This window comes from Bombyx mandarina, chromosome 20 (assembly GCF_030267445.1).
Source record: "Bombyx mandarina strain Sakado chromosome 20, ASM3026744v2".
In the NCBI taxonomy this organism is placed as follows: Eukaryota; Metazoa; Arthropoda; class Insecta; order Lepidoptera; family Bombycidae; genus Bombyx; species Bombyx mandarina.
Window position 1 is genome coordinate 5,488,309 of NC_143226.1, and position 15,176 is coordinate 5,503,484.

The 15,176-nt window shown below is 33.7% G+C and overlaps 1 protein-coding gene and 1 long non-coding RNA gene across 4 annotated transcripts in view; both read left to right on the forward strand.

Moving 5' to 3' along the window:
* Positions 1–10,825, forward strand: part of LOC114247908 (proton-coupled zinc antiporter SLC30A2) — a 28,118-nt gene extending 17,293 nt beyond the window's left edge. For 2 of the 3 annotated variants that reach the window (XM_028180992.2, XM_089736015.1), the window contains exons 7-8: positions 1,012–1,136; positions 1,703–10,825. In XM_028180992.2, the coding sequence (XP_028036793.2) occupies positions 1,012–1,136; positions 1,703–1,970 (393 nt within the window). In that variant the 3' untranslated portion in view covers positions 1,971–10,825. The remainder of the gene's footprint in view (positions 1–1,011; positions 1,137–1,702) is intronic. The other variant, XR_003624914.2, reaches the window with a different exon arrangement.
* A 123-nt stretch (positions 10,826–10,948) lies between these two features.
* On the forward strand, positions 10,949–12,335 carry LOC149500707 (uncharacterized). The gene is made up of 2 exons (XR_016324835.1): positions 10,949–11,659; positions 11,933–12,335. It is a non-coding gene; the product is annotated as an uncharacterized LOC149500707 (long non-coding RNA).
* The last annotated feature ends 2,841 nt before the right edge of the window (positions 12,336–15,176 follow it).

Sequence of the window (15,176 nt, forward strand, 5' to 3'; positions counted from 1 at the left end):
GATGTCACAATACTTTTGTTGAGTTGTTAGAGTTAGCTATGTTGAACTGAAAGTGAGTTTTATTTAGTGTTTAATAATATTAAATAATTTAATTTAGTCATCAAAGTTTTGTAACTCATTAAAGATATTAAAAAATTAATTATCTAAAGTTAGGTACCTACATAACAACTGAATAGTGCCAGCCCTAGCGAAAAACGCTATTAACCCCTTAAGCGACCCGATTCATCCAACACCTGGGTGAATAGGGACAAGTGAGTTTTTGTAACTTTATGATTATTTTTTAATAAACTATATCTTAAAGCATTATAGATGAAAATTTAAACTAGCGGTCCCATTGTGATCTTCGTTTTATTACTATAACTATAAAAATCAATGTTGAACTTAAAAAATGGCCCGATTCCCCTCATTTTACGGTACATAGCTAGATTACGACTTCAAGCTGGGTGTCGGCATTACCTTAGTTGTCTTTGAAATTTTTGACGGTAGTACTGTTGTGTAGAGAATATGCAATGTTGCACATTGCAATATGACGTGTGTGCATGTACAATGTCGGGCGACGCTCCTGCGAGGGCAGTCGTTCGCCTACCGCCAGCTAAGCAAGGTGCGCAATAAATGCCTAATATATCATCAGTATTTTATTGAAGAACCCAATGTTACTAAACTACAACTAGTGTTACTAAAGTACAATATTAAAACATCGAAACACTCAGTCCCAGTCTTTTATGATCAAGAAAATGGAGACTAACTGAGCCTTCTCCTTTTTTCTTTTCTTTTCTTTATCTACTAGGAATAATCTAAATTGAATTGAATTTAATGTACACGTGCCGCCACCAATAGAGAGAGAGAGATGGAGAAGCTTGACAAAAGTCGCATCCAAGCAATAAAACACGCTCGTAAATAACCACGACCACTGCGCTAGGATTACGACTGAGAAGAAGAAAAAATAATCTAAATCTGTGTGAAAGGCAATGGTTTTATTGTTGTTATTATGTTGTTGTCCTCTGTCCTCAGCCGGCCGCTAAGTTCATGGACCCGGTGTGCACGTTCGTGTTCAGCTTCCTGGTGCTGCTCACGTCCGCCAGGGTGGTCCGGGACGCGCTCGGCATGCTCATGCAGGGAGTGCCTAAAGGGTTCAGGTGGGTAGCGTCTGTGCGCGGACTTTTTGGCGGGAACGCGAGGAGTGAAGTTTTGTGATTTGTTTTATTTTATCTAAATAGATGACCTGAAGAAACACTAAATAGTGTTTCTTCAGGTTTAAATAGTTGCTTCACGCTTTTTTTTAAAAATAAAATCATATTTTCTTACACTATTTTTAATTCAAATTTATTAATATAAATTTTCTATTTTTCAGTCGGATTTTCTATAAAAGCGTATTTTTCTAGTTTTTTTAAACTATTATTTATTTTTCATTTTTTATTTGTTTCAATTTTTTCAATGAAATTTAAATAATGAAATTTTAAATATTGAATTGTCATCGGTCCTTAATAAGTATATCAAATTTCAAGTTAATCTGACGTTTTGAAGGGGGTAAAATCATGTTCATAGATTCCGTTACATACTAACATACATACGTCTGAAGCTAATAAAAGCGTATTAAATAAGACATGACTTAAAAGTGTTAGTTACCAGGTCATAAAAAATCCTTAAAAACAATGGTTAGTGCAATGGTTAGTGCCGGTCCCTCACTGTCCGCCCTGCGCAGGTACGGCGCGTGCGTGGCGGCTCTGCGCGCTGCGCCCGGGGTCCGCGGCGTGCACTCGTGCCACGTGTGGGCGCTGTCCACGCACCACACTTTACTATCGGCGCACGTGGTGGTCGACGACCTCGCGGACCGGGACGCCGTGCTGTCACACTGCCAGCGCGTGGCGCGGGACTTCGGCGTCGAGTCAGCCACGTTCCAAGTCGAGAGGCACTCGCCGGCGGTGGAGAGCTGCGTCGTGTGCCGCTCGCAGCCGGCGGACAGGCCCTGACACCTGCCGACCCTCACGAGGTAGACCGTCACCAGCGGGAGCTCCTCGATGTGACGTCACAGATATGCTGAAAGGTAATCATTGTAAAATTATATAGTTCGACTCTGATGCCTCTCGACCTTCAACAGCGGAACTATCGTCATGACGTCATTAAATTCGTTAATTTGATACGCGGAATACGGAGCGGGTGAGCACGTGCCCACGATTGTGACGTCACACACTGAAAAGTCCAATAGTCGAAGATAACCTGTAGGAGCTGTGACTGTTTGCGTATGACGTCATAACGTTCTATATTTGAAAGTAACGACTAGCGCCATCTCTTGGTGGATTCTTGAACTAAACAGCGTGCCACTTGACAGAACAAGCTCGCCTTTTTTTTTAAATATGGCAACGGCTTCCTGCGGTGCCGTTGTTGCCAGTGTTAAATTTATAAAAACATGCATAAATTAAATAGGTATGTACATATTCTATTAAATGAAATAAGATATGAGGAGAAATAAGATGATATGAAAATGATCTCCGTAAAATAGTGGTTATTTATTGAAACTTTTTCAGGGAGAAATAAGATAAAATGAAAATGATCTCCGTAAAATAGCGGTTATTTACTGAAACTTTTTCAGTGGACACTTTGGAGGAACCCGAGAAGCCACGTCCGGTGGCTTTGTGTCACTTCCCCACATTTCGTCTTTTTGCAAAAATATTCGAAATTCAGTTAATATGCGGAATCATTTGGTGTCACCAGTATTTTTCTAATAAATACTGTCAAAAGAGCGTAGATTAGTTTTTTTTTTTTTTTTTTAGTTTACCTATGTTTTGGCTACTATTAACAAAATTAATACATAATTTTATCTTACTTTAAACGACAGATAGATAATGTAACTGGTACAAAATTAAAAATAAATGTTGCAAAGATGATTAACATTAAAAATGTCACATGTTAAACCTTTAAAACACTCTTGTACAATTAGAAAGTTTTGAGATTATACAGTTTTAATGCGAGAAGACGATTTGTGCACTCTCACAGATGCTAAACAGTTGATAACATTACATTTAAACCCGATGAAAAACTAAATAAAGAAAATAAAACAATTCGCACAATTTTGCTTCGCGTTTTCCGCCAAAACTCCCAAAACACCCCTCATCAATTTTAACTTGAGGTTTGTTTTTTAATGTCTCAAGAATTCCGTTGACGCCGCTTGAGGCTCACGAGACGCAACTGATCTTACTAAAGCTTTGGAAGTAAACTTTGATGGAACTATTCGACTGATTTACGGTACAAGTTTAATTGTCACTGAAAGTTTTAAGCTTTATAGAGTTTCACAATTCAAAAGTTTTTTTTAAACTGTAAAGAAGGAATGTGAACAAACACCTTGTGCTATTTTCTGTTTTATAAGAATACAGTAGAAGTTTAAAAAATGTGAAATATTGGAAAATAGATTTATATATATAGCTTTAAAAAAATAAAGTATTATAAACACGTATTTATAAGCTTTAATATTAATAGTATCGATGAAATGGGAATAGATGTATGAAGTTTTTTTTTTAGTTTTAAAAATATTTTGGTTTTAATAAGTTGTTTTTTCTTCTATATTATTCACTTTTAAATCGATCGTGTCTTTAGTTAATACGGGATGCGTAAACAAAAAATTTTTTTTTTTATTTTATCCTACAGAAATGACAAATTTTGGTTGACATTGAATTCTAATGGTTTACGTGTATGCAATGTCAATATGTCAAAGCTACAAATAACCCTCATATAACACGGTATTTTACAACACGGTTCGACTATAACACGAAAAGAAAATATCTCCCCAAAACCGTCCTATAACGCGGTGCTTCTACAACACGATAACGCGTTTTTAGTTTAAAATTATTTAGAAAATTACATCATGCACTATGAACATATATTAAATGAGAATAACCGAAAATATATTACTTATTTTTTATGTTTATTAGATATAAAAAGACCACACAATGCGTTTCAAATAAGAATGTGCGCGTCAATGGCCTCGATCTGTCAAAATTCGATAAAAAACACATGGACAGCAACAAAAATTACTCTACTAATCGGACTGGCCTTTAGTCTCATATAACACGGTTTCGTGTTATACCCTTGGAGGGTTACTTGTATTTCTAACACGTACTGTATATACAGTCGTGGTCAACTAATTAGGGACATTCAAGATAGTATAACTATAGTAACGATAGTATATAGTATAACTAGATAGTATTCAAGGGCTATAACCGGTTATGTACATTTAAATATAAAACCCTATTGATTTTTCAGCACTTATTATTTGCATAATGTGGTCCAATTATTATGCTATAAATGGCTGTAAATAAAAGATTTAATAAATAGAAAAAGTATTTAATATCAAAGATTAAACATGTATTAAATATTAAGGTACAATTCTCTAGTGGACATTTAATTAAGGACAGTAAAGTATAATGAAAAATACAGTTACACAAAACTTATAATCTTCAGTGTTATAACATCTTTAACAGCTCCATTTTATTACGTTTAAAATCAGTACCCAGTAGCAAAACCTTTGTTACTAATTACCACTTGACACCGATGTGGCATAGACATTATCAGTTTCTGACATGCTTCGACAGGAATGTTTGCCCATGCCTCACAAAAAGCTTCATGAAGTTCATCCAAATTTGTATTACGATAAGTGGCAACTTTTTTCTTGATTTCATGCCAAAGGTGCTCAATTGGGTTAAGGTCCGGGCTATTTGCTGGCCAATCTAGCACCGATACAAACTGACTGGTAAGAAACGACTTGACTGAATGGGCGGTATGTTTCGGGTCGTTATCCTGCTGAAACGTTCATATAATAGGGAGATGCTCCTCAGCATAGGGAAGCATAGTTTCTTTCAATATTGCCTTCAATATCTTCTTGCGGAGTCGTTTTTCTCGATCTTTTTATTCTGGACACATTTAAAGCTGTGTTATAGCGCTTGAAATGTTGCACTGCATTGCATACCATAGATTTTGAACAATTTAAATGTTGTGCTATTCTTCGGTATGACCAACCACGTTCGACAAACTTCATGATAAATTTTTCGTAGTGTTGGATCGCAACTTTTATTTTTGCCCATTTTTCTTTAAAATAATTCTCAAAACTTAAAATTAAAAATCTGGATTGCCGCTAAAACGACCACTAAACAATAAGAAAAGAAACAAAAAAGTATTAAAATTCCAATTCTGAAATTAGAACGCAATACCTCAGTGTCCCTAAATAAATGGCCAGCCAGTATTCTTTGAACCAATAGCACTATGATATTGTATCAGCTATACTGTAAAGAGGTTTAATGTTTAAGAAGTTGTTATTGTTTTGTATAATCGCGCACATAAATGACTAATTACACTTACATGTAAAAGATATGGAATATTGCTAAGACTCGTTGGAAAATAAAAAAAATATTCACAATTTGGCTTAACTAGAGATTGTCCCTAATTAGTTGACCACGACTGTATATGTGGGATGGTATGGCGAAATTTAGTGGATATTTAGTTTAACAACAAGATCTTTTATTCTTTATATTATATTCTTCTTTATAAAAATACTATGTACTATTCGTAACATCGTCATGTCAATTTTTATAGCTGCCATTTATATTTTCTTCATTTAAAATAAAACAAGTGTGCCAGTGTGAATTAACCAAAAAGTACCCGATCTTCCCAGTTATACATATATTAATTTTATTTTTGTTTTCATTACATTTTTGTACATATAGAAGAAAAAAACTTAAATATAATTCTGAAATGTTTTAGTAAATATGTAGTTAAATTAAAAGTTTTATTTTATTAATAATATGACGAGACTTATCTTGTGTTTTGTTTTTGTTTTCATTATAAACAAAAAAATATATGTCTACATAATATTTTTATAACAATTATTCGTAATAAAAAAATGTACATAATTTGATGGAACATAGTGGCCAAATATTTTTTTCGAATTTCATGTACATTCCCTTAAGTATTGTAAAGTGCCAAATGTTAGCAGATTTTTTTGAACTATTATAATAAAATTAGTACAAGAGCCGACTAAATATTAACATCACTCTAAATTTGAGAATGTCAGTAATTTTTTTTAATTGTCACATTCAGCAATGGAAAGCGAAGTTTGGTAGTATATTGCATCTCGCTCATTTTTATGAACTGGCCCTAGCAAGAGCAGTGCTTCGCAGAATCTACCACCGGGTCGGAAACGCGACCCACTGAGAAGATCCGACGAGAAACTCAGTGGGCTGTGTCTATGGGTTAATTTACTCGTCGAGCCCTTCGTCGCAAGCGACGGGTTCGACGAGAACGGTGACCGGTGCTTGAGATAAGATTACACCAAGTTCATAAAGTTTGCGTGCTTCATTATTATTCGCACAATGTTGTTCGTTCCCCGTGGAACTCGTTCGTGCTATTAACTTGTGGTTTTTATCCGAGACTATAACGAACATATATAAGACTAGCGACCCGCCCTCGCTTCGCTTCTGAAACTAATTTATTATTGATTTCTCCACTATTTAATGGATGTTATTATACATATAAACCCTCCTCTTCAATTACTCTTATCTATTAAAAAAACCGCATCAAAATCCGTTGCGTAGTTTTAAAGATTTAAGCATACATAGGGACAGACAGATATAGGGACAGAGAAAGCGACTTTGTTTTATACTATGTAGTGATGTCGGGCTCACGTAATAAATGAAAAAAAATGCTTATGGTTATTTATTGGGAAAAAAATAAATTGTAATCAAATGTTACGTATAGAATTTTAAGAGAACGATGAACTTAAATGTATATTGGAAATTATTTATAAATATATTGATATGAACGTAGGAATAAGATTGAAAAAATATTATAAAAAAACTGGCTCAAAATGACTAATTCTTATTTAGAATGTTTATATTTCAGTCCGTTGTTAAATTTTATTTATTTTCTCGTGTACCAAGATAATATTATAATAGTTTAGTGAAAAATGAAAATGGGTGTTTTTTTTTTTTCAAACAAATTTTTGTAAACGTTTTTCTGTATAGATGTCGCTAGGATTTAGTTAAATTTCAGTATTATAAAAACAGAAAATTGTAGTCTAGATAACTTAGATAATAATCTAGTAGAACTATAGTAGATATGACTATAATAATATATCGACGCTTGAAAGGCAAAAGTGACTAAGCGACAATAACTGCTCTGTACATAAATGATAGGCAATAACCATATTCGATGCGCAAAAAAAAATATATTTCTAGATCTATTAAAATCATTTCAATCCTACAGCTACTAGCTAGATTCTACTACAGCTAGATTCGTTAAAATAAATTTTGTTTTCAGGTATTTCAACTTTAAATTAGTCTACTGTAAAGTTCACGTATTGTCGCTTAGTCACGTTTGCCTTTCAAGCGTCGATATGTAACAAATAGATTACGCTACACCCTGCATAAGTGGCTGTCACACAACATAATAATAATATGACAGAAGATATGGTCGATCTGTTATTTAAAAATAATCTTAGTTTTCATTGTCATAAGTAGCAAAATCGGTATAGATATTAAATAGCTAGAATTGACAGGCAACGTAGAAGTGATGAAAGATTGTAGACATACTACTAATCTCATTAAAATGAGGCTATTGTTACAATAATTAGTCTGTGACATAGGAAACCGGGCTAGAGAAGAAAATGTTGATTGAAAATAATAAAATTTTAAATATAGTGTGTAGATATAGTGTTAGTTATGTCAGCGGATCGTGGCATCAATAAATAGAGGCCAATGAAAATATAAATAAATAAAAAATAACAAGTTTTTACATACACACACAACTTTCAGAGCTTGAGATTTTTTTTTTAAATGTTAATCAAATAAATTAATTAATGAAGTAATGCCAAATTAAGGTTTTAATGTTTAATAAGCTATCCTCTGAAAATAGTATAATAAATGTATAATAATTATTAAGATGATTTTTTTTTAAATTAAATCGACGCGTGAAAAGCTATTTGGTTTAAGCGGCATTTTTGCAACTTTTACAGGAGAGTTGAGAGCTTTAAAGTTTAAAATTTGGAAAAATGTCACAACAAAAAAACTTCTTCAGCTATTTGAATGGAGTAAACTTGATTGAAGCTCAATTAAAAATATCGAACTGTTGATGTGAATAACAAATAAAACGTACCTTTAATCTATATATATATAAAAATGAATTGCTGTTCGTTAGTCTCGCTATAACTCGAGAACGGCTGGACCGATTTGGCTAATTTTGGTCTTGAATTATTTGTGGAAGTCCAGAGAAGGTTTAAAAGGTAAGGATAAATATGAAAATGCTCGGAATTAAATAAAAATAACAGATTTGTTTTCCCTTTGACGTGTCCTCCGTCGGACGGATTCCTTTTGTTTGTTTTAAGTTTATTTTATACAAACTGTTTAGGTGTTTTATTTATCGATTGAGGCACTACGAAGTCTGCCGGGTCATCTAGTTACAAATATAAATGTCGCTCAAACCAATTAGCTTTTCATCCTCGATAATAACATGTACTGTTGACATCACAAGATATAATTTTTTTTTAAATTCCTTTTGCAATCGCATGCTCAAATGTTGAATTAATTGTGATAGTTATATATTAATGTAGGGACATAATATGTTGTACTGTGACTTGTTATACTTAGTCGTTAGGAGTTAGGGAAATGATGGGACAGGGTACTCGCTGCGGGATGTATACTGGACTGATAGAAAATTTGATATAATTGATAACCGATGCTGCGTGCTGCTTAGTGCGAGTTTTTTAACCGACTTCAAAAAGGGAGGAGGTTCTCAATTCGACTATGTTTTTTTTTGTTACCACAACTATTGACTGGGTGAATCGATTTTGATGATTCTTTTTTTTTTATTAGAAAGCAGACGCTTCCGGTGTGATCCCATTTCAATTTAGTCCAGTTCTGATAATGGTATTCGTGAGAAAACCACATAAGTCTTAAGTTTGCATTAAGTACGTGCGCGACAAATAGATGAATAACTCAATATCACGCCAACCGATTTCGGTGATTATTGTTTTTAGTGTATATTAATTTGTTTTGGAAAATCTTTTTATTTCTATTTGAAGTCGGTTATTGTTAAAGCATGTCTATTTACAATTATTTAAGTTCTCGATATCGTAAAAGTTAACTCAAATTTGTATGGAGTTGGAACAGCGCCCCTAGCGGCAAACGTAAAACAAAACCGTTAAAAACTCGCACTAAGCATACTGAGCTACATTTAAAATAGCATTATAATATATTTCATTAATATTAAACTTTAATAAAACTTACTTTTTTATTGCTTAGACGGGTGGACGAGCTCACGGCCCACCTGATGTTAACTGGTTACCGGAGCTCATAGACATCTAGAACGTAAATACCGCCACCCACCTTGAGATATGATTTCTAATATCTCAGTATAGTTACAACGGCAACGTTACTTAGGGCAGGGGTGAGCAACCTTTTTCATTAATGGGCCAATTTTTTTGGCAGTCCGCACGTATATTAACTCTTATTAATAATTTACGAAATCTATACTAATATTATAAAGAGGAAAGATTTGTTTGTTTGTTTGTTTCGAATAGGCTCCGAAACTACTGGACCGATTTGAAAAATTCTTTTTCCATTAGAAGCCGACATTGTCCCTGATGAACATAGGCTACTTTTTTTTTTTTTTTTTTTTATTTCATGTGTGTTTTAATGTTTCCGAAGCGAAGCGAGGGCGGGTCGCTAGTTATTCATAAAAAAATATAAAACTTATAAAATTTGTGAAGATTTCAAATTTTAATGTAAGATTAAAACAAACAAGAAAAGAACAGAAATGAGAAAGTCGATAAGATAAATTCGATTTTAGAAATGCTTGGCGGGCCGCGTGTTGCTCATCCTTAGAGGTTATTAAGGGCGTCTCCCAACAGTCCTTCGGTAGAAATGTACTGTCAGCAGAAAAAAAACAATTTAATACTAGTCCTGATTTTTTATTTATTGCCTTTGTAGGCAGATGATCATACGGCCCACCTGATGGTGAGTGGGTACCGTCGCCCATGGACTTCAGCAATGCCAGGGGCAGGTGCCAAGCCGCTGCCTACTAAAATGGTTAGATAAAATGGCGTCCAGTATATATTTCACAGCGATCGGAATGCGTGTAGTTTGTAAAAAAAAAAGAAAAGATATTATAGGGTTTAAGAGTTAAATGGATTTAAATATTTTTGTCGTTTTATGCTTTTGTTTAAATTTTTCACAAATCGTTTATTATTTGTTCTGTTATTTATTCAATACAATAAATAACAGTCCATTTGTCTATGTCTATGTCTAATAGACATGAGCTCTTAATGTTTTCGCATAGTTGTCCCTTCCAGTAACATGGTAAAGTGTAATATTTGAATAATTTGTATAGCTCTTGCATATAATATAGACTCTTTTTGTTAAAGTATAATGATTAGAAGTGTGATTTGAGCAATATAATGACTACGTATTCGAATAGATTTTATTTTTATCTCATTTTGTCCAAGCGATGGTTCAGTAAAGTAATATGTGAATTAAAAAAAAAAAACAATATTATTAAAAATATTTAAATGTTTGAGAGTTTGAATAAAGATGTAAGACTACTGATTAATCCAATAATAGCAAATGTAATTACGTACCAAATAATGCTCTTTTTGTTGCGAGATAAAATTGATGTGCAGTGGACTGTAATGAAATTTGAACTCTGTACCAAAATGGAAACCAAAAACGACTAACATAAATGACGTGTAGTATTTAAAGAAATGTTTTTTATAAATTTTCTTCCGTCCCCTGTAATCGCATGAATTTTGTTGTCATTCATGTAAATAAAAAGTATTGAATTTATATTTTTGTTTTGTTTCATTTTTCTGATGCTATATGTCCGTTGATTCGATTATTGTTATTTTTTTTATTGTTTAGATGGGTGAACGAGCTCGCAGCCCACCTGGTGTTAAGTGGTTACTGGAGCCCATAGACATCTACAACGCAAATGCGCCACCCACCTTAAGATATAAGTTCTAAGATCTCAAGTATATAGTTACATGCGTTACAGAAGTTATGTACGGGCTGATATGCGTAACTGAAATTTTGATATCAAGCAATTCCAATGTTGTTGGCAATTTTTTTGGGTTTGTTATGTGACGTTTTGAGAAGTAATTTTTAAGTGATTCTCTTGTGTGTGAATCCTATGTTCAAGCAATAATGGCTCTTATCCAGTTCGTTTTTTCCATCAATTTCTTTAGTAAATTACAGAATTCGATATCTGAGGAATGCGCGTGTACATTTAGGTACCTTTGTACCTTGGATATGCGATTTTAAACAAATTAAATACTAAATAAAAACTGCGAAGACATCACTGTTTATTCTACTATATTTAATAGGTCTTCGAGCAATCCCTAGAGCCGCAATTCGATCAATCAATCAGAACACCCGTTCTTATGTTTAAATCCAGTAAATTCTGCTTTTTTTTATTGCTTAGATGGGTGGACGAGCTTACAGCCCACGTGGTGTTAAGTGGTTACTGGAGCCCATAGACATTTACAACATAAATGCGCCACCCACCTTGAGATATAAGTTATAAGTTCTCAAAAGGCTGCCCCACCCTTCAAACCGAAACGCATTACTGCTTCATGGCAGAAACAGGCAGCGCGGTGGTACCTACCCGTGCGGACTCTCAAGAGGTCTGTTACACACTACTCTACAAAGCAGCTTTGCCCTAATCAGCTCGTTTACAAGCTCACTGTGTTTTCCATTAGAGTCATCATTTTTAGCTTTCTTGTAAAATCAAATTGTATTGAAAACCAGTTAGAATCTGGAAGCCGTCGCGAGCATACATAACTTTGAGAAGTCAACAATAGTGTTGTAAAATTGTGAAGTCTAATAAAGACAGTTTAGTCGTGAAAAGTTTTTGTGTTTTTTTTTTAAAAAGAAGTTTGAGAAAGGCCGTGTAACAGGTCCTACCACCATCAGTTAGGCAAATTAAAATTTTGCAGGTTTGATTTTTATTACACGATGTTATTCCTTCACCGTGGAAGTCAATCGTGAACATTTTTCATTTTCCGAAATTTACCGCGCTAAGGACTTGTAGGCGAAAATAAAAGTAAAAAATTAATTCATTCATTTAATTCATTTGAAGGCGAGTTTCTCAACAGGTAAATCTTACAACTAGGAACTCCCTTGGGAATGTGACAACTTTTCTGGTATAACCGAGGTAGTACAGCGCGGTAAGTTGCAACATTGAAACATCAGATTTTACTATAATAATATTATTTTTTTCATTGCCGAATAAGTAAATACGAAACGAAAGATTCACAAATGCGAGCCAAACGCTTTTATCAGCGCGGCTTACGACAATTTTTCTGAAAAAATCGCGTATATTAAACCCGTGTGTCTGAACAATTTTTGTAACGTAATTCGATTTTCATATTACAACGCTACAAAAGCACAAGTCAGATGTGATCATTAATAATAGCTTAAATTTTCCCTTTAGACCGTCACATTCCCAGCGATCATCACATATCCCAACATGACAATGTATTTGGCTAATATATGTACAGATTTAATATCACAAAACAGCGAAATACTATCGTACTTAAAGCAATCCCGGATGCCAGCCACGCGGTGCGACTTCACAATATTAATTAACACTAATCATACCAACGCAAGAAGTGGATGAGGAGAGCCGCAGACCGGGCTGTGGTATGGATTGGGAGAGGCCTATGTCCAGCAGTGGACGACTGTGGGCTGTTGATGATGATGATACCAACGCTTACTGATGCCGATTTCTACCATGGTTTTTATTTATTGCTTAGATGGGTGGACGAGCTTACAGCCTACCTGGTTTTAAGTGGTTACTGGAGCCCATAGACAACACTACAACGTAAACGCACTACCCACCTTGAGATATAAGTTGTAAGGTCTCAAGTATAGTTACAACGGCTGCCCCACCCTTCAAACCGAAACGCATTACTTCTTCACGGCAGAAATAGGCAGGGCGGTGCGGTGGTACCTACCCGTGCGGACTCTCAAGAGGTCCTACCACCTATTTCTACCATAGCGGGTAGATAATGGTATACGACAAGTATTACTCAAAATAAACAAAAGAATTTAATTTAATTTAATTCTCTAAGTGTTAATTTGTTTATATTGGTGGGAATCTTTAATTGGCTTTGTGTTTTTATTATTGTTTATATTATACTATGTTAGTTGGCTGTTGGTTCTCCTTGTAGTAAATAAATAAATAAAACAAAAAAAAAAAGTATAATAACTGTAGATTAATTGGTAAGAAAAAGTCAAATGTAAAAAATCAATAATAATAATAAAGCAATGCAAAAGTTCCAAATGGGTCATTTGACCCGGTGTTTCCCGAGCGCTATGACATGTCCTTCTTCAAACGAGGCTTGTGGAGAGTATTAAGCGGTAGGCAGCGGCTTGGCTCTACCACTGGCATTGCTGAAGTCCATGGGCGACGGTACCCACTCACCATCAGGTGGGCCGTATGCTCGTCCGACTACAAGGGCAATAAAAATAAAAATAATAATAATAATGGTATGTTTAGTGTTAAGCATTTGTATTTTATGGCAAACTTTATTAGACTTATTAGATCAGTGACCACATAACGATTAGCTACAACTTATGAATGTTACTATAATATAATTCTGTTGATTTTTTTTTTAAATTCACCTAAAAATTACACGATAAACGTGTGCGTGAATCTTTAAGCGTATTAACAAACTATTGAACAATTTCTTAAATACTTAAGTTAGATATCTACTAATAATATATTTTAATTACTCAGAAGAAACCGAGGGTGACAAAATATTAGGCTGGTTTCATATTTAATTACAATATAAGTAATTTAATTCATAAAGTTTGGTGATTGTATTTATATAGTGATATGGAATACTTCAGAATAAATAAACAATAAAAGAGTTAATTGCGTTTTCTGTTATATAATAAGAAAAAAAAAATTAAAGCCCTCAATTTTAAATTAATACTATACAATCCAAAACTTAACTCTCTTTTCAATGAATGATAGACAGGTAATTTGATTCCATCTAAGAAAAAATCTTTTTTTAAAACTAACAGTTTTAAATGATTTAAATCAGCGGTCGGGGAACTTTTTTAATTATTACCCCAGACTATTTTTGTGCAAGTTGATATTACCCCATGGCGAAGAACAAAAAAAAACGAAATCGCTTCTTTTTAGCATCTTTCATATTATAGCCCCCATGATAATTTTGAAAAGAAAACTATAACTAAAATTTTAATTTAAACATCATTTATTCAATTTATCAATGCAATACACACGATGCCTACAATAAAATACCTGGGTCAATCAAGTGAACTTTGTGTTTCCAAATAATGTGTTCCATCTCATTTACTCGCCGGCTGAATCCTATACATATATTTGTTTGTGTCTCTATGGACTTATTTTTTCGTTTCGTTTCATTTCGTTTCATCGAGTTTGAAATCACAACGATTCTAAAGAACTTTCACTTTAATATATACTTTTTACTCACAAAAGTTTCATTTTTACCCCCCAAAATTTCATTTTACCCCATTTGGGGTTATTTACCAAGGTTCCCCGACCGCTGGTTTAAATGATAAAAGTATTTTCTTTACATTTATATATATATATATATTTAATATCACGCAAATGGCAAGAAAAATAAACGAGTCAATACAGATATTTCTAAATAAATAACATAATTTTGTATTTGTAAAATAACTATGTAAATAAAATAATATTATTTAATATTTTGCGGCACCCAGTTCATACTTACTTATATACTATTATGAATCACAATTATTACTTCACTATTCACTATTTATTCATTATTATTGCTATAGTCGTACTAAACTAAGATTATTGAAGGCTTATCATCTACAGCGCTCTTCGGATTATCATGTCGAGGGGCGAAAAGGTCTATTTGGTTAAAGCGACATTTTGTGCAACTTTCCAGGCGAGCCATTTAAGTAATGGTGAAAATTTTGGAAAAACATTATACTATAAAAACTTCATCAGCTATTTGACGTAGTAAACTTAATTGAAATTCAATTAAAAACATCGAACTGTTGATGCTGATACCAAATAAAAGGGACCTTTAATTACAATGATAAATGACGCGTATTAAGCGAAATGGCGCTTAAGTCGCTCAAGCCTTTCACCCCTCGATATGTGTAATACATAAAGTT